General features: G+C 35.6%; 1 protein-coding gene across 1 annotated transcript; it reads right to left on the reverse strand.

Annotated features, from left to right (window-relative positions):
- Positions 1–1,510: 1,510 nt before the first annotated feature.
- Positions 1,511–17,322, reverse strand: MYCT1 (MYC target 1). Its single transcript, XM_037520645.2, has 2 exons — positions 17,130–17,322; positions 1,511–3,976 (listed from the first exon to the last, which is right to left on the reverse strand). Exons 1-2 carry the CDS (start codon positions 17,179–17,181, stop codon positions 3,465–3,467), a joined length of 564 nt encoding a protein of 187 aa, XP_037376542.2. The 5' UTR covers positions 17,182–17,322; the 3' UTR covers positions 1,511–3,464.
- Positions 17,323–17,556: the final 234 nt, after the last annotated feature.

Raw genomic sequence — 17,556 nt, forward strand, 5'->3', positions numbered from 1 at the left:
ATAAAAGTAAGTTTCAGGAATGAGAATTTTTTTTAAAGGATACTGCTCATTTTTCCCCAGTCTCTGCTCTTCTAGAATCTTCTTTTCCCATGTCTGCTACTGACAATTCTACTCTCCTTGCGACCTGATCTTTTCACCCGAAAGCAGAAAAGATCCAATTGGATGGGCTAATCCTCATCTGATAAATGTTCCGCTTCAGTCACACATGGCCAGAAGAGAAAGATCTGTCACTTTAAAAGCCCATCACCATTTTTCTGAGGCAATCATGTTCCTAGCAGATACTACGAGACTTCAGCAATGTCCAATACAAAGTTTTTGACCATTTTATAAGCTCTCGCTTCCAAAAGCGCAGTTCCAGCTTCACTTTACCATCAAAAATGTGTGAGCATACCCCTTTCTTAGTATATTTAATAACAATGAGGAGACATTCTTACAAATGATCAGCTCTTGTGGTTGACAAAAATGCTAGTGTAGTGTTTAATAATATACATGAAAATTTCTTATTAGTAATATTGGCCAGTTTACCATATTCTTCCTATATTTTCTCTATGGTGGGTGATCTGTTTTGCTTCCTTACTTCTTTGCTTATTTAGAGCCAAGTGTTTTTCCTGTCTATTTGGATGAGTTAATCATAAGCTAAAGGTATCGGTCATTTGTCCTATTTATGGTGAATCTTTTCTTTTTCCCTTCCCCTTTCTTCTTTGCTTGCTTTTAAATATTGGGCAAATTTATCTTTTGATAAGACCATTTCAGAATTTTTTAAATGATCAAAACTATTAAGTTTTTTCCTTTATAATTTATCCCATCCCTTTTATTTTCATGTTTATTTCACAGATTAAACTATGAAAAGCAAAGTTGTTGGTGTTTTTGTTTTGTAGATTTACAAAACATCTCAAATTTCCTCTGGTTTTGCATTATTTTAAATGTGTATTCCCTAAAAAAAGTGAAGTAAATAACTCTGGGATTATTTTCTAGTAAAATAAGAATCTAAGTTAACTGCTTTAACCAGTAGCCTATCTTTCACTTGTATTACTTTACTGAAAAATCTTGTTCAAAATATTTGAAGTTACCCCTTTTCTCTTACATATTTCTATAGAAAGTAGTATTGGGCCTCCCCGGTGGCACAGCGGTTAAGCGCTGGGCTGTGAAGCTGCCCGCAGCCTCTGCAGTGCTGGTTCGATCCCCGGCAGCCGGCGAGGGTCCCACATGGCGCGCAGACCTCTCCTGCCGCCCGCTGCTCCCCTCAGCAGTGTATTTCATTGGTCTGCCTGTTCTGTTCCCTGCTCTGGCTCTGGTGGATTCTCTCATCCTCCCGTGCTTCTGACTGTACCCAGTGCTTGTATAAATAAATAAACAAATCTTTAAAAAAAAATAAGAAAGTAGTATTTGTGTCTCAGTGATGGCTCATAGAGATTGTATGGATTGGCTACTAGTACTAAAGTAAAAAGGTGATATTCACAGGTTATTCAACAAAAAAAAAGCCATGAATCAAAACAGACATTAGTTTGATTTTGTGTCATAATCAACAAAACATATCACATAAAACATATAACTAGAAAAGTCTCCAGCTTTTGCTTTAATTTCACACTTCATACATTTCACAATATTTACAAGATATTCATTTTGATTGCTTCATAATTAAGGAAGGGAGAATCACAATTCTGCCAGATGGTTAAATACATCAGAGGATTTCAGTTCTCAGTTTCCTAGTTTGAAAGAAAGTAAGCAGTTTTTATTCCCAATGTCAATTCTTTATAAAAACCATAGGCTTTGCTTACTTCACATATTAGACATTTAGAATGACATACAAGCCAAAAATAATCTTGTTATTCAGTTAACACTCTTACACTCTTACTTGGCTATATGACAGCTGCTACATTGCTATATTAAAAAATCAATTTATAATAACTTGGTTGTCCAGTCAGCTTTTGTTCTTTGCTTTCTTCCTCCTAGCTACTCTTCTCTCTTCCCTCCTCCTAGCCTTCCTTTTTTTCACTCAGATACATTACATGAGAGAACATTGATCTACACACATCATTAAGAATAAGTGTCCTTGAGAACAATGGCTAAATGAAAATAGGAAAGAAATGCTATATGGAATCTCTTATTATGTAGAAGTCATCACAATCAGACGCTTGTTTGTGAACGCTGCGCTTCAGGAACTGAAACAAGTATTTTTCTTCACTGAAAATCCCAATGTTCACAGGAACAGACAGCAACATAAGCAAAATGTTCCCCATATCACAGAGGAACCACAGGCCTTCCGAGGAGTACTTCAGTGAAATGGAGTCCTTATGTGAAAAGGTGCAGCCGCAGACCTTTGGCCACTGGAAATTTCTGGTACCCACGTTTTGGGATGTACCTTCCTCATGTGGAAGTGGATTCCTCCAACAAACCCACGGCTCTGTTTAGTCATTTTACAAAAACTCTTCAGAGAATCTGAGGTTGAAATTTTAAGCAAACAAGGGATGATGTCTTATGAGTACATCCAGGAAAGAGGATTCTTCATAGCCACAACAACTATTTTGAGGACAACTTTTCCCCCGCGGCCCTTACTAATTTGTTTTGAAGTTATAAGGAAAGACCCCTGGATAAAGTGCTCTTCCAGTTTCTAGTTTCAAATCTGAGAAAGAAAATTTATCGACCTTCAGAAAGATGGAAACTCAGTGTGAAAGTTTGTTTGAGGGCAAATGAGTTGGAATGGCTGTTGTTGCTTTTTTAACAATGTAACTACACAAATGGAGAAAAGTTAAATCATCATGTTAGCAAATCCAGAGTTCGCCTCAGTGATGTGGAGAGCTATGCTTGGTAAAAGCATAAAGGAAATTTAGGAAAAAATAAGGGTCAAAAATAAAAAATCCTACACCACCCAAAGAGTTTGCCTTCCTTTTCTTGATTACTTCACTTCCATAAATAAGGAGAATCAAGGAACTTCAGTCACCTCTATTCTCTCATTTTGTGCCCAAATATTAATTAAAAATCTAAGATTGTAAAATGATTTACTTGTTAGACTAAAGAAAGTAAAATTAAAATTCCTTAAGATAGAAAACGTTTTTTAAAACATGTTTAAAAAGAGGCAAGCTGATTTTTCCCCATTATAGTCATATCAAGAAGTGAAAGAGGATTGTAAACCAAAAATACCTGAAATTTTTATTTTAGTAAGAATATATATACTATTTCACAACTGATGGTTAGATGACAGCACAATCTTTCAAAATCCTCACCTTGAATAAAAAAAGGCATAAATACATAACTATTTGGGAAAAAATTACCTTTCTGTGAGGCACAAGGACAAATGTATTAAAGATGTGTTTTACATTGTTACGTCCACCATGGACACATTAGAGCTTGAAAACTCACCAGTCATCGGACTGTGCCCTGGAAAGTCTCTTTAGGCTATTTATTATTTCCTTTCTATAAAAAATAAGAAAAGAAAGAAGCAGATTAACAATGAAAGCCTCTACTCAGGAATCTGGGTATGCTTTTATGATGGACTCATAGGCTGGTGGAGGTGGTGTGGAGAGGCCAAGGCGGAGACTGTTACTGGACCAGTGGAAATCAGGACGGCTCAGACTGTGGAAGGTGTTGACTGCAGAAGAGGCACTGGAAGTAGGGAGAGTCATCAGCTGACTGTCAGTTTCCACGGGAAGTGGTGGGCTTTGCAGGAATGGATGGAATGTTGAAGCCCTGAAGCTTGATTTTCTTGGAAAGGAATTTGCTGGATCCATGGAAGCTTGTCGCTGGAAGGTGAGGCTGGCCAAGCTGAGGTTGCTTCGACGTTCACAGCCGCTGTGACGGTAAAACCCAGTCCTGTTGAGGCCATGGGTGTAAGAAGACCTGGATCGCCGGCTTGAACTCCACTGTGAGATGGGGGCACTGGCCCTTCTTCGAGACAGACAAACAAACAGAGCCCAAATAAATCCTCCGATGACGAGCCCTATTGCCATAGACACTGTGAAGGATATTATAAGATCCTCTGAAACAAAGGAGACAAATAGGTCATTTGACTTGTAAGAGGGTATTCAACCACAAACACAACTTGGGGTAAAGTCCAAACAATTAACTATTAGAATGCAGGATTAATTTCAACAGATTTTGAATTAGCGAAGTTGAAGATGGTGCTAGGTGGACAGGAAAAAATCAGCTGTAGGGCTCCACTACGCTTGTGTTATTTTATCATCTTTAAGAAATAAGTAACAAATAATCTCATTGTTTAGAAAAGAATATTTTCTTGGTTCATACATTTTTATAAGGTTGTAAATGTAGTCCAAAGTCTATTTCCTCTTGAGTTACAGTGCTTGCTAATGGGCCAAAAATTTATAAAGAATTTCAGTCACACTGACTTTGCGTTTTCCTCTATCTGTTTTCATCAACCCCACTGATGTCTCCCACCTGCAGACTTCATGGTGTCTCACTTCCTGCACCCACTCTGAAACAGGAAGTGCTGAGGAAAAACCATCTGGTGGGTTGACTGATTTATGGTCTGTTTCCTGAGCTCCTGGGGTGTCACCTGTGTCTCTGACACAGCGATGACATGATCTATGCAGACAATTGGGCTTTTTCTTAGTTGCAAGTTCCACTTTACGCTGCTATCACGGCTCTGTTGTGAAAATGAAATTCCTGTTCCCTGAATCTCCATGGAATCTCTGCTAGACAGCAGTATCCTCCAATTCACAGACCTTGTCCAGTTTCCTGTTCTGCGGGGAAAACCCTTTCCCCAAATGGAAATTCTACCTTGGTCTTCTTGTAAATTACAAATGTATTAGTGGATGAAACAGTTGAAAGCCCCTACTTTGAGTGGGTAGTAGATAGATGGATATTAGAAGATACCTCCAGCCTTACCATCCTCTGCATCCCCCACCTCCAGCCATGATCTGATGCACTCTCCCTAAGCCTGCCATTCCCTCTCAAACTCTATTTTTCCATCTATTTTTGCTTCTATCTGGATGTGACTTTAAAATGTCTGCCTGGGAAGCTCATTCTCTGAAACCCATTTCAATTGTTGGATAAAGATTCTTAACTTCCACAAACAAAAGTTGGTTACTGTTGAGTAGAAAAGTAAATTATCCTGTGCAATTGCTTACCCCAGGATTTGCATTGAGAAAACTATATACTGTGAGCTAATTAAGGTAGTGATGTTGAGGACTTGGGGAAAATAGTGGAAGGGCTGCAAATGCTTTAAGTTCTTCCTGTTAAGAGGTAGAGTCTATTTCCCCTCACCCTTGAAGCTGTACTGGCTTCTTGTCATGCTTTGACTAATGGATGCAAGTTCAATCAGCCTAAGCTTGAAGAGGGTTTTCAGCTTCCATTCTGGCTGTTCTTGGGAGCCCTGCAATTGCCAACATAATGAGCAAACCCAGGGTAGCCTCCAGGATGATGAGTGCACATGGCCCAGTTACTCCTATGGCCCTAACCAAGAGTCTTCTACCCTCAAACATATGAATTGACCATCCTACATCATTCAGAGAATAATCAACCCAAAGACTGAGATGACAAATGAGAGAAGACCAGTGGAAAATCCATTAAGCTGATCCCAGCCCAAATTGCCAACCCAAAGAACTGTGATCTAAGTTAATGACCATTTTTAAATCACTATTTTGGGGGGATGGGTTGTTATACAGCAAAGGCTATTGAATTCAGGGCACCAAACTCAACTCTATCCCTAATGTGTTGTGTGATTTTTAGGAAATTTGTTTAGATTCATTGATATTTTAAATGAGTTAGAATTTATGATTGCCTACATTGTTTCCAGTATGTTGTTGTAATCTAGGGCATTATATAAAAAATCTGATATGCAGAAATAACAAAATAATCCAATGTTAATAAATATGTAAGAAAAATTATTGCTCCTTAATTTTGTTACACATTTTAGTGCCCTTCCACCTTATATTTATCTCCTGTGGAAATACTATATTTATTGCATCTTACTTTGACAATTATCTTCAAAAATACTTAAAAGGGCCTCCCCTGGTGGACAGGTGGTTGAGCACCGCGCTGTGAAGCTGTTCGCAGCCTCTGCAGCACCGGTTTGATACTGGCCAGCTGCCGGCGAGGGTCCCACATGGCGCGGCAGACCCCTCCTGTCTTGCCTGCTGCTCCCCTGAGCAGTGTACTTCATCAGTCTGCCTGTTCTGTTCCCTGCTGTTGAATCCTCTCACCTTCCCGCGCTTCTGGCCTGTACCCCAGTTCTTGTATAAAATAAGTAAAAATCTTTAAAAAAAACTTATATCAAAATCCTCCAAAACAGTTGTTTATATCAAATCTACACAATTAACTTTTTATAATAGGAAAGTGATTTCTGAATTAGAAGATGATTTTAAGCAAATCTGTTAGACCCAGTATTTTCCAAAATTTATCTCACAAAAATAATATTGAACTCTAGCTTTAAAATGCAATTTCTTGTGATATGGATTTCACAGTTAGACACTATCTGGAAAAAAACAAATAAATATAGTCAGACCTTAAACTTAGCCTTATTAGTAATAAAGTAACATTCAAAATTAATTTACAATTACCAGTGCCCCAAATATTTGGAACCTTAAAAAAAGAAGTTACAGGAATTCAGGGCTGCCAAGAAAATAGTAGCCCTGTAAATCAGAATTTCCCAAGATTTTTTTTTAAAACAACAAAATCAACCAATAAAACTGTACAAAACCCATGCCTTCAGCATAATGAGAAGACAAAGAATACCCCAGCTTCAAATGACCTAGAAAATTAACAATGAAAAATAGATGGACACCAACACATTATCGCCTATGTTTTTGTTATCCACACACCTCTGAGGTGGGGAGGTGCCATTTTCCTCACCCACACTTACACACAACCGCCCCAATTACAAGTCTTAGTGTGCCATGAACTAGAATTCCTGAGTGGAAGCAGCTGAAAAGGACCAAGGTGGGTATATAAAAGCAGAAGGAATGAAGAAGGGCAGGAGGAGACATGTGGAGGAAAGGCATGTAGAGATATTTGGAAGAGCTGCTTGGAAGAGACCTGTGGAGAAGATGCTTGCGGGTAGGTTGCTCCTGGTTCTTGGCAGAAACAATGGCAATTATCTTGATGTGTATATTTTGAATTTTGACTTTCTTTTCTGCCTCAGCTCTCTTGGGCCTTTCTAACCCCTTTTTAGTAGTTCCCTACTTCTAACTTCTGGCAAGCTTTTGGGCCTCATCCACCCCACTTTGGGCCAAGCCTTTTTGACTGGGCATTTGTCCAAGAGAGAATGGATCATTTTTGGAGTAAACTATTATTTGAAATCCCTTCTCAAACTATTATTTGAAAAGGTATTCTATTCCATTAGGCCAATGACTATAAGAAAGACTTGTAAGGGCGTCAGGAATGTGAAGCTGTGAAGGGCAGTTTTGGGAATTAATCCCTCCTTAAAGAAGGGTCAAGAATCCAGTCCCTAAAGATCACATCTTGTATAGTTGTATTTACATGAAGTGTACAGAACAGGGAAACTATGGAGAGAGAAAGTAGATTGGGAGTCGCCTAGGGCTGGGGTGGGGTGGGAGGAAATAGGAGGGATCGCTAATGGGACAACTTTTTTTTTTTTAGAACGAAATGTTCTGAAATTAGATTGTGATTGAGGTCACCAACTCTGTTACTATAGTAAAAGACATTTGTATACTCTAAGTTCATGAATTATATGGCATGTGAATTACATCTCAATAAAGCTATTTTAGGATTTTTTAAGAAAAAAAATTAAAACAATCAAAGGACACACAATCCTTCCTTCACATCTGACCTTTAAAAATAGAAAGTTAAACCAGTAAAAACACTACACTTTGGCACACTAATGAAAAGAGCGCTCTAGAATGACTCCTGGGGTTCTGGCGTGGGCAGGCCAGGGTGAAATTGGTGTCAGTCATTCAGAGAAGAAAGGTAAGACGGGGAATGAAAGTAAACATGACATTAGAAAATTGTCAACTTTGGGTGCTCATGGGATATTTGTTGGGAGTTAAGTAAAATATTTTGGAGTTACGTAAATGAGGAGTTACGTAAAAGAAGAGCAAAATTGGGTATCTTCAAGCTGTAAGAGAGTTTCAACCAACCGTGCAAAGCACTTAGGAAAAAAGTAAGTGCTGTGTTTGTAGAAGTTATTTGAAAATAGAATTTGAGGAAAATCTGAATTTAATGCAAAGTTGAAAACAAAGAAGCAAAGGAGTAATCAGGAAGGTCAGAGCAGACAGGAATGTTTAGATTTGTAGCCTGAGGGCCCAGAGATATTTACATATTCATTTGTTCAACATATAAAGCCCCCATTAGATTCCAAGTTGTGCTGAGTATATAAATAAGAAGACAAGGCCTCAGTACTGGAAGAGTTTACCTGCTAGAACACTTCAATCAAGGCAAGAACAAAGTCCTATTAGGCTGGCAATCAGGGGTCATTGGGCATTTTGCCCAGAAAAGGTGGAGGTCAGGGGATGGAAAGTCAAGAGTATCCCCTCTCCACTGGGGACTAGAGAGCAAAACTGGAGGGTGGTCTCAGTTACCTCTCAGGAAGGATAAAAGACCAAGGAAGTCTTAATCTCTGATAGACTAGTGGCACAGCAGGGAGGAGAGTGTAGCAGGTTTGAACACTCCTGTCTTGCCTCAGCCATGAATAACAATAGCTCAGTCTGGGGAGTGAAAGAATAGGAAAAAAAAAAAAGTTGGTCATTGAGAAATGTAAGGACAAAAGAATATAAAAAACCTATTCCAATGGATGAAACCATAATCGAAATAAGGTACTACAGTGGTGATGGTGTAAATGAGACCTAGACATAGGAATCTTGTTCCCAAGATTTAAATTATAATGATATTTTTAGTGGTAATTTAATAATCAGACTGAATCATAATGTTTTAGAAAAATTTAGTCTGCTTACATCGTGATATTTACATGCCTTTGACATTTTATGTAATAGTTTATGAAAGAATAGATATACTCAAACAAAAGAAATGTTTTATTTATCCCATAAAAGAAATGCTTTATTTCTTGAGTGCCTTGTAATAAAACGTTAATGTAAAATAAAAGTGAAGAACTAAAATGCATACAAATTTTACCAATTTAATACCAAGATTTGGAAGTCTATGAAATCTACTATAAACAGATGTGTTTGACAAAACCAGGGTGGGACTCCCTGGTAGCCTAGGCATTAATTCTCAGCACTATGAAGTCAGGGAGCTGACCCACATGGCACAGGAGACCTCTCCTGTCTCCTCGCTGTTCCCCTCAGCAATGGATTTCAGTAAATCTGCCTGTTCTGCTCCCAATCTGTCTCTGGTAAATCCTTACACCCTCTCCAACTCTGGCCTATACCCCAGTCTTCTATGCATAAATAATAAATCTTTTTTTAAAAAGTGGAAAAAAGAATATTATGTATTCTACAGATATATTTCCCTAAATCAAAATATTTTATGTATCAATAACTTCATGCAAAGAATCATGTAATGATGGCATTTCAGCTAAAACAAACTTTGAAAAATGGCTTGACTCACACTCTTCAATTGATTGATTTCAAACAGAGGTTAAGGTCTATATGGTAGAACACTTGATTTAATTTAATAATTGATTATTGACAACTAGCACTGAGCTCTATTGCTTAACATTCATGAATGACATATAGCAAGAAGATAAACACCAATTCTTATGCCCTTGCTTAAATGCAGAAAGTTTTAATATTCAAAAAATATGTACATATATCCTTTCTTTTGTGTACAAACTTTAATGACTGCTAGGGTATGATTTCTTATTTGTAAAAATCTCAGGACATAAGCAAGTATAATGGCTGAGACTAAAGCTATATATTCACTTTATTTCAGTTAACTAGAGATAGAACCAGAATCTTAAATGAGAAAATAGGTACAGCTACCATATCTAGATGTTATGAGTCCTTATATATGGTCTCAGTATATATACCTTTTGAATTGCTCTACCACAGTGTCTTCTGACAAATAAAACGGACTCAATGGATTATTTATAGTGGAAAATAGCATAAGGTTCAATATTAAGGAAAAAACCTCAGAAACTTTTTAAACGAATAATCAAGGAAAAATAATTTCTCTATTAAAGTGATTGAGAAAATTAAAGAAAACTGGAATTCATAGAGTGAGAGATATATTTGTATGCTAGAGGACTATTTGATTTCCAAAATACATTAGAATTCTGATATAAAAAAATAAATGTAATCTCCAGGTTCCCATTAACAAGTTATTAAAAATATATAGTCAACAAACAATACCTTCTTATGTGACAATTTCAGTTGTGTGTAAAAAAGATTCTTTTCCTTTTTGCACAATGTATGCTTTTTCTCTTAAAAAATACATAAAAAATGAAGAGGCTAGATCAATACTACCTAAAAGAAAAAAGATTGTTTCCTAAAACTGAAATAATATTCTCAAGAAAACAATTTGACAATAAATCTATATTGATTATATCTCTGTTTTGATCATATAGATGTATTGTCTGTACCGAAAATTTGGGGAAATGGAGGGCAGAGTGGATAATTAGGACTCAAAATATATGACCGTTGTAAATAAGACTGGATGAGGTATATAGATATTTAAGAAAAATTAAACGATAAATTTTAATTGTAACAAGGATCATGAGATTAATATGCATGTTATTTAAATTTTGAGTAAACTTTGAGTGAATATCAATTTTGAGTGATAAGAGGGAGCTACAGAAATTATAAAAATGAAAGAAAAAATTATCAGCTCCCTTGAGATGGATTTACTTAATTATTTTAATCAGTTGAGTACATATACCATGAAAAAGACCTTCTAACCCATGAAATTAGCCAAATATTTATTTTAGAAGTCACTGCACCAATTATTATGCACTTGCTTTATGTGCAGAATGTTTTAATAGTTACAAATTATAATGACAGTGAGACTTACTGAAACACATGGTAAAAACCTTATTTATCTAGTTAAGCTTCTGCAAATCCAAATTGCAAAAATAAGTGTAGACATGCAGAAAAACAATAAGAAAGAAATGTCAATAGTCTATTTCAGAGTGGCGTTCCAGAGTTATTTTTATTTAACTAATGATTCTTCTGACCTAAGCCGTAGAATCCAGAAAATATATAATAAATTTTTGCATTGTATTTCTGTTCTTCAATATGCTATAAAAGAAAATGGACCTGAAAAACTGGTACAGATAGTCCCTTTAAAAGGAAAGTTTGCCTTCCTTTATCTCAACGAACTTAGGGAAAGAAAAATGAGTCCCAATTTTACTTCATGTGAGACAAAATGTTTACTTTTAAAAATACAGATTTCCCTCTGAATGCAAAAGGAACAAACTTTAGCAGTAAGGTGTGGCCTATAAATGAACTAGTGTTTTACTAATTTATAGCATGTGTCTATGTAACTACCAAGTAGTTAACACGTAAGTCCTCAATGAATGAAAACTATTCCTAGTAATAGTTTTATAACTTTACGAAGTCATTTGACCCTTCCTGACCTAATAATAATGACCACTACAGTGCCTCTTCGGTCTAAAATTCTAATATAGAATCTGATTTCCAGTAAATCAAATCAATGACTCAAATTCTGTCCATGAGTGTGAAAATTTAGTAGAGATCACCATCTAGTGGCTTTGAGTTGAATCATCCCAGTACCTGAAAAGTGATTTTATCAGTGTCAGCTGCCTGGAACAACCGAATTATCAATCAATTCACAAAGGTTTTTGCAATGGTAAGAATCATATGCTCAGCTATTACCGCAAAAGCGTGGCTATTATTGGCAACCTAGAATATACAGATGGAAGGTATCATCAGTAAGACTTGAAAAAAACATTCTATAGGAAGAATAATATTTACAGCACAGAAAACTTAATTATAGTAATTTAAACACATACTAAGTATTTTCTATAAGTATGTCATCTTTCAGAAAATCCTATTGAGTCTGATTTTACAAATTACCCAGAATTCAATTCTTATTACCTGCATAGTTGGCTACTGTCATTTCTGACCTGGCATATTGCAAGTCTTTGAATTGGTCTTCCTACTTCTCCCTCTCCCCCTCAACTGCTTTTTTTTCTCAGTATAGTAGCCAGATTGTTTGAGCCAGGGTCTTTGAAGACGTAAGTCAAATGACATCATTACTCTTTTCTAAATTCTCCATTTCCTAAGTAAAAAGAAATTCCTAAAAATGGCCTTAAATTTCCAACTTGACCTGTTCCTAATTATCTGTGTTAATTTCTACTCTTCTTCTGGTTCAGTCAGCATCATCCTCACTCCCTCACCACTGGTTTTTTTTTTTTAAGATTTATTTATTTATGCATACAAGAACTGGGGTACAGGTCAGAGGTGTGGGGAGTGAGAGGATTCACCAGAAACAGAGTGGGGAACAGAACAGGCAGATTGACTGAAATACACTGCTGAGGGGAGCAGCGGGTGAGTCAGGAGAGGTCTGCTGTGCCATGTGGGTACTCCCTGGCTGGGGATCGAACTCATGCTGCAATGGCTGTAGATAGCTTCATAGGTTGCATCCCAACCAAGGAGGCCCCCTCCTTGCCATTCTTTAAATATTCCAGGTGTGCTCCTAACATAGGGTCTTGCACTGATTCTAACTTAGTTCTGAAATTCTTTCCTTCATCACAGTTGATTCCAGGTCTTTGCTCATGTGTTACTCTTTGAGGCTTACCCTAAACACCCCATTTAAAATTTCATCCATCCCCACCTCTGATGCCAATTGCTGCTCTTGATTTTTGTTCATCTTTCCAGATTAATGGAAAATAGACTCATTAATTTATCATCTAAGAGAAAAATAAATGAGATTATAGTTGTCACAGACAATGTAAGAGTCATTACTTCTGAAAGCTGAAATAATTTGCATATAAATGTTTAGCAAAACTTTCATGAAAGAAGTAAAATTTTGAGATATCATTTTGTATATGAGTGTGGGACAAATAAGCAAAGGTTGGGAGATTTGGAAGTAGTTTTGACCAAAACCAAAAATTAAGCATAATATAAATGTACGTATTCAATATATTGCTAAAGTAGGTTAGTTAAATTATTGTTCAAAAGGAATAGGGTAGCACATTCATTTCTATATATGATGACCAACTTTTTTCAAACTACTGAGGACAATTATAAAAAGCCAAGAAAGGAAATATGCCATTGAAAAATATCCAGAGTATCAAGATATTATAGTTAGTAGATGCAAATATGAAAATAACTGTAGCTGATACATGTTTACAAAGTTGGAAATTTTCAGTGGAAAATAGGAACCTATAAAAAAATCAAATAAAAATATTTGATGAAAAACAGAAGATATTTTATCTGAACTGTATAAAAAATTGAAATATCAAAACATTGGAATTGCACCACAAGTCATCTTTAGAGGAAAACATAGTATTAGAGATAATATATTTTTTAAGAGAATGGTTAAAAATTACTGATTGAAGCTTCCATATCAAGAAACTAGCAAAAGACAACTAAGTCAAACAAACACAAAATAGAATATAGGAAATAATTAAAAGGAAGCTAAATTTAATGACACAGAACAGGAGCAAAAAAACTAAAGAAACAGAATTATCAAAGCTAAACATGTAAACAACAAAGAATCCCAATCTTACACAAGCTTTTCCCGATATGGAGAAATAGGGACTATTTACTATTTCCCAACTTCTTTTAGGATTAGGAATGGGGAGCAGGGAATAGAATTACTTTTTCTAGGTCTGGGGTGCCTGACCTAAAGAGTCTTCCACAGCCTTCAGGGTTGTGGAAGAGCCTTCAACAGTCTATGGAAATATACCTGAATAAGGGCCAGTAGAACAGGGAGACTTACAGCAGGACAAACCATGCCATTTGCAAATGTTTCATGGACCAAAAGAGCCAATTCTATGGAAAGAGACTTCAACAGGGGAGGTAAGCAGGAGAAAGGGCAGTGCCCCCAAATTGATGAGAAATACTTATCAGTAGAGTTCAGCAGAGGTCAAAACTCAATCAAAAACCAAAGTCCATCTCCCTCCTATACTCATAATGACCCCCAGAAGCAACTCATCCCTGCCCCAACTTTAGGGAAAATCCTAGGGAAGGAAGAAGAAGACCTGAACCCACTAAATTAAAAACTATGTTAAATTAGGTCAAATGTTACACTGACATTCAGAATTTTATACAAATCTACCTCAAGCCATTCACTTCTCTATAAACATGGATTGTATGTTTATACTTCTGCATATAAGCTAATAATATTTCTCTTGAATTCCCTGAAATTCACCAACTGTGCTTTATTTATATCACTAGCGCCTTACACATTGTCTTATATATAATGGGTCTTATGTATAATTCAATGCTTCTGAGTCAGTGAATGAGCTGTATAGATAAATGAATAAATAAAAGAGTCAGTGAATGCAAAATGAACGACTAAAATGGCCTTCTTAGAAATATCTCCCTATTTGAATCTTACCTGACTTTCCAGGATCAGGTAAAGACTCATTATTTTCTCTAAGAAGGATTTAGGGAGCATTTCTGCCATATATTTTTTTAACTTGTCAATCACTGACATTTACCTTATATCATCTTGTATTATTCCATTACATAGACATATATCTGCATATGTATGGAAACATAACTTCCTCCAAAACATTATTTGAGAACAGACAGGATTATATACAGGCTCCTAAATCAATACCTTTCCTCACTTTGACAAAGCTTGCCAATAGCGGAAAAAAATGCAAAGTAAGGCGTGAAGTATAACTAAAAATGTGTCTGTCTTGGGACTCCAAGTATCTAGCAGATGGCAAAGTTTAACCAAACTCATCTACTATGTCATTGGAACAGCACACAGCAAATTCTCACAATCATGCTTTCATGGAAATGATTATGGAGAAGAGAAACATATTTTTTAAAAAGGGAGAGATGCAAGGTGGTAGTCTTAGTTGGGTTGTCACTCTCAGGCTAATTTTGTTGCACATTCTTGCACTAAATCCTTTAGTGCTTATACAACATTTAGTCAATTTTGAGGTGATGAATATGAAAATGCACACTGTCATTATTGATAATATTTTGATTATAATTATATTATTTGTTTAACATTCATTAAAGGAAACCAGGAAAATTATATTTGGAAAATAACTTTTTAATGCAGCTTAAGTGTGTTAAGTCTGGGACAGACGTGTGGTTAAATGTACAAGTTTATGAGTTACTCTTTTTTTTTTTCTTCTCTAAATTCAAAATGCCAAGCAAATCATTGGTTTTGGAATCAAAGGACTCCATTGCACTACAGTCTTCAAAATAGTATTTTCATAGTCAGTCAATGATTAAAATTTACATGCAAAAAAGAAAAATGGAGATCAACATTCATATTTTAGGAAATGTTTGCATTACTTGCATTTTACACTTAATATTCTTTACCCCAGAGGAAATATCTTTTCCCCAAATCAACAAACATTACATCTGCTCAACATATTTACATGGGTTTTGTTAATGCTTATCAATGTAACACTTCCCTTATGAAATAATGAACACCATTCATTATTCACATCTATTTTCCATTGTGTTCACATACTAAGACAAAGAAACACAAGCAACTATCTTTAGAACAGTAAGTTTGAATTCCCTCTCAAGCACAAATTTCTATGTTAAAATAACTATTTTTTAAGGATTGCTAAAAATAGATTCCAACTAAACATTCTCTCATTAATTCAGGCTTATTCTAGGATTCTTATCTATTGTTTCATCAACATATAATGAGACTTTCAGTAAATCTGAAATTTAGCCATGAATATCTTAAAAAAAATAGATCTGGCTTTCAAGATTAATCTTTGCTTTACAATTAAAAAAATTATAAAGCTATTTTTGTAATGATGAGTATCATATACACACTAGTTGATATTTAGCATGTGTTTAACACATTTGCTCAATAACTAAGTGCTTTTATGGCATACTTATATGATTAGATTCCCACATTTCAAAGATTTATTGTCTATTGGTGTCAACCTAGAGTAACTTATTACCTAAGCCACTCTATAATATGCAAGCATGATTTGCTTTTTTCTTAATTTTCAAGTGATTATATTAAAATATTCTCTAATATTTCTCCTTTTTCAGACTTGAATCAAACAAAAACCTTTGACTGTATCAAAGAACTAATTCCTTCCATGCAAACTTCTGTGATGGAGTCACATTGCTGCTCACTTACTTCTCATCAGAGAATTTCCAAAATACCCCTTTGAACTGCAACCAAAAATCTGAAATAGTTCTCCGAGAGATCTGAGCACTTGTTCTGGGCTAGTTAAGTACAGCCATAGACTTCTTCCCAGGCTTCATTTTCTCCTTTAAATATTTTTTCTGGATTTAATTCAAAATGTGCTTTTAGTTTTAAAATTTCTCTGAACCCAAAAGTCCACGGGAACTCGGCATTCTAGTCCTAACTCCCTGCATCTCTCATCCTGAACACTGCTAATTTTGACCTCCTCACCATCTCGCTGCTGTTTGTCTGACACAGGAGCTGTGTCTGAACTCAATCCCCAAACACTTTTGAATTTGTTCCCCTTTTCCTGTGATAGGCATCCCTTGCAATATTACATGAGTTGCTATTTGCATTCCACTCTATTTTGTTTTTTTCCTCTAATTTTGGAATGTGATTCCTCATTTTATCTATGTAATCACACTCTAAATTGATTCATTTATATACAGATTTGTTATTTAGATTTACTCTGGCTGTAAAAGAATATAACATTGACAACATCAGTTAAAATAATATGTATAGGAATTCTTGGCTTCATTAAATATACAATCAATTACCTTAAATAAATAAAACTTAACTCTCCAACAAAATTCCAAACAATGATTAATTCCACCTTCTGTTTCCTTTCCCATTTTAATCTAATTTTTAATTTATATTTTGTAACACTAGTCAAAATCTATACTTGTCCACATTCCTCTAGAATGTCTCCACAGTCTGCTCCAAAGATATTTCATAAAAGTATACTTTTTAATAGATCTATGAAAACATTAAGTAATCAGTTTACAGTAAGCAAAATGTCTCAGAAATTGCCAGTGCTAGTAAATTATGCATTTTATTTTTAATTAAAACAGTTGATTTTAAACTAAATCCATTCCATTATTCTCCTTTAGGTTGGCTTTGTTATAATTTCCATCTTAATTAAAAATTAAAAATAGTTAAAGAAAATATCTTACCCCAAAAGTTCTCTGGCCATGGACTCCCTAAACTTGTCGTGTTATTAGCCATAATATCCACAAGAAACAGAAGAGAGAAGAAGGAAAAGAGAAAGAGAGAAAAGCCAGAATGTCCAAAGCAAGCACTTAGATTCTAGGTCTTTGTGGTTCCGCAGGAGAAAAATAATTTTCACACAACCCCTCATATACTTGTGTTTGCATAAAAGGAAATAAGTGTATCGTGTTTCCTGCTTTTATACTCAAATTAGCAACTGTTTTTCTTATCTTGGAATTCCACATGGTTCCTGAGACACAAAACAATTTCCTTCTCGTCATTTCCTGGCATATTACTAAGTACCCTCCTCTGCCACCTCTGAACTGCTTCAGGGGCAAGAAACTCCCTTTCTGATTCTTTCCCCATCTCTCACCGGCACACAAAAGAAGGTTC

Source organism: Talpa occidentalis, unplaced genomic scaffold, assembly GCF_014898055.3.
Source record: "Talpa occidentalis isolate TD23 unplaced genomic scaffold, MPIMG_talOcc4v2.1 talOcc4.2, whole genome shotgun sequence".
In the NCBI taxonomy this organism is placed as follows: Eukaryota; Metazoa; Chordata; class Mammalia; order Eulipotyphla; family Talpidae; genus Talpa; species Talpa occidentalis.

What these genes read in the sequence shown, in the direction of transcription:
- MYCT1 (XM_037520645.2), bottom strand. Translation starts at nt 17,181, where the DNA reads ATGGCTAATAACACGACAAGTTTAGGGAGTCCATGGCCAGAGAACTTT. An exon ending in ATGGCCAGAGAACTTTTGGG is followed by an intron (nt 3,977 to 17,129) that starts GTAAGATATTTT and finishes CCTTTGTTTCAG; the next exon opens with AGGATCTTATAATATCCTTC.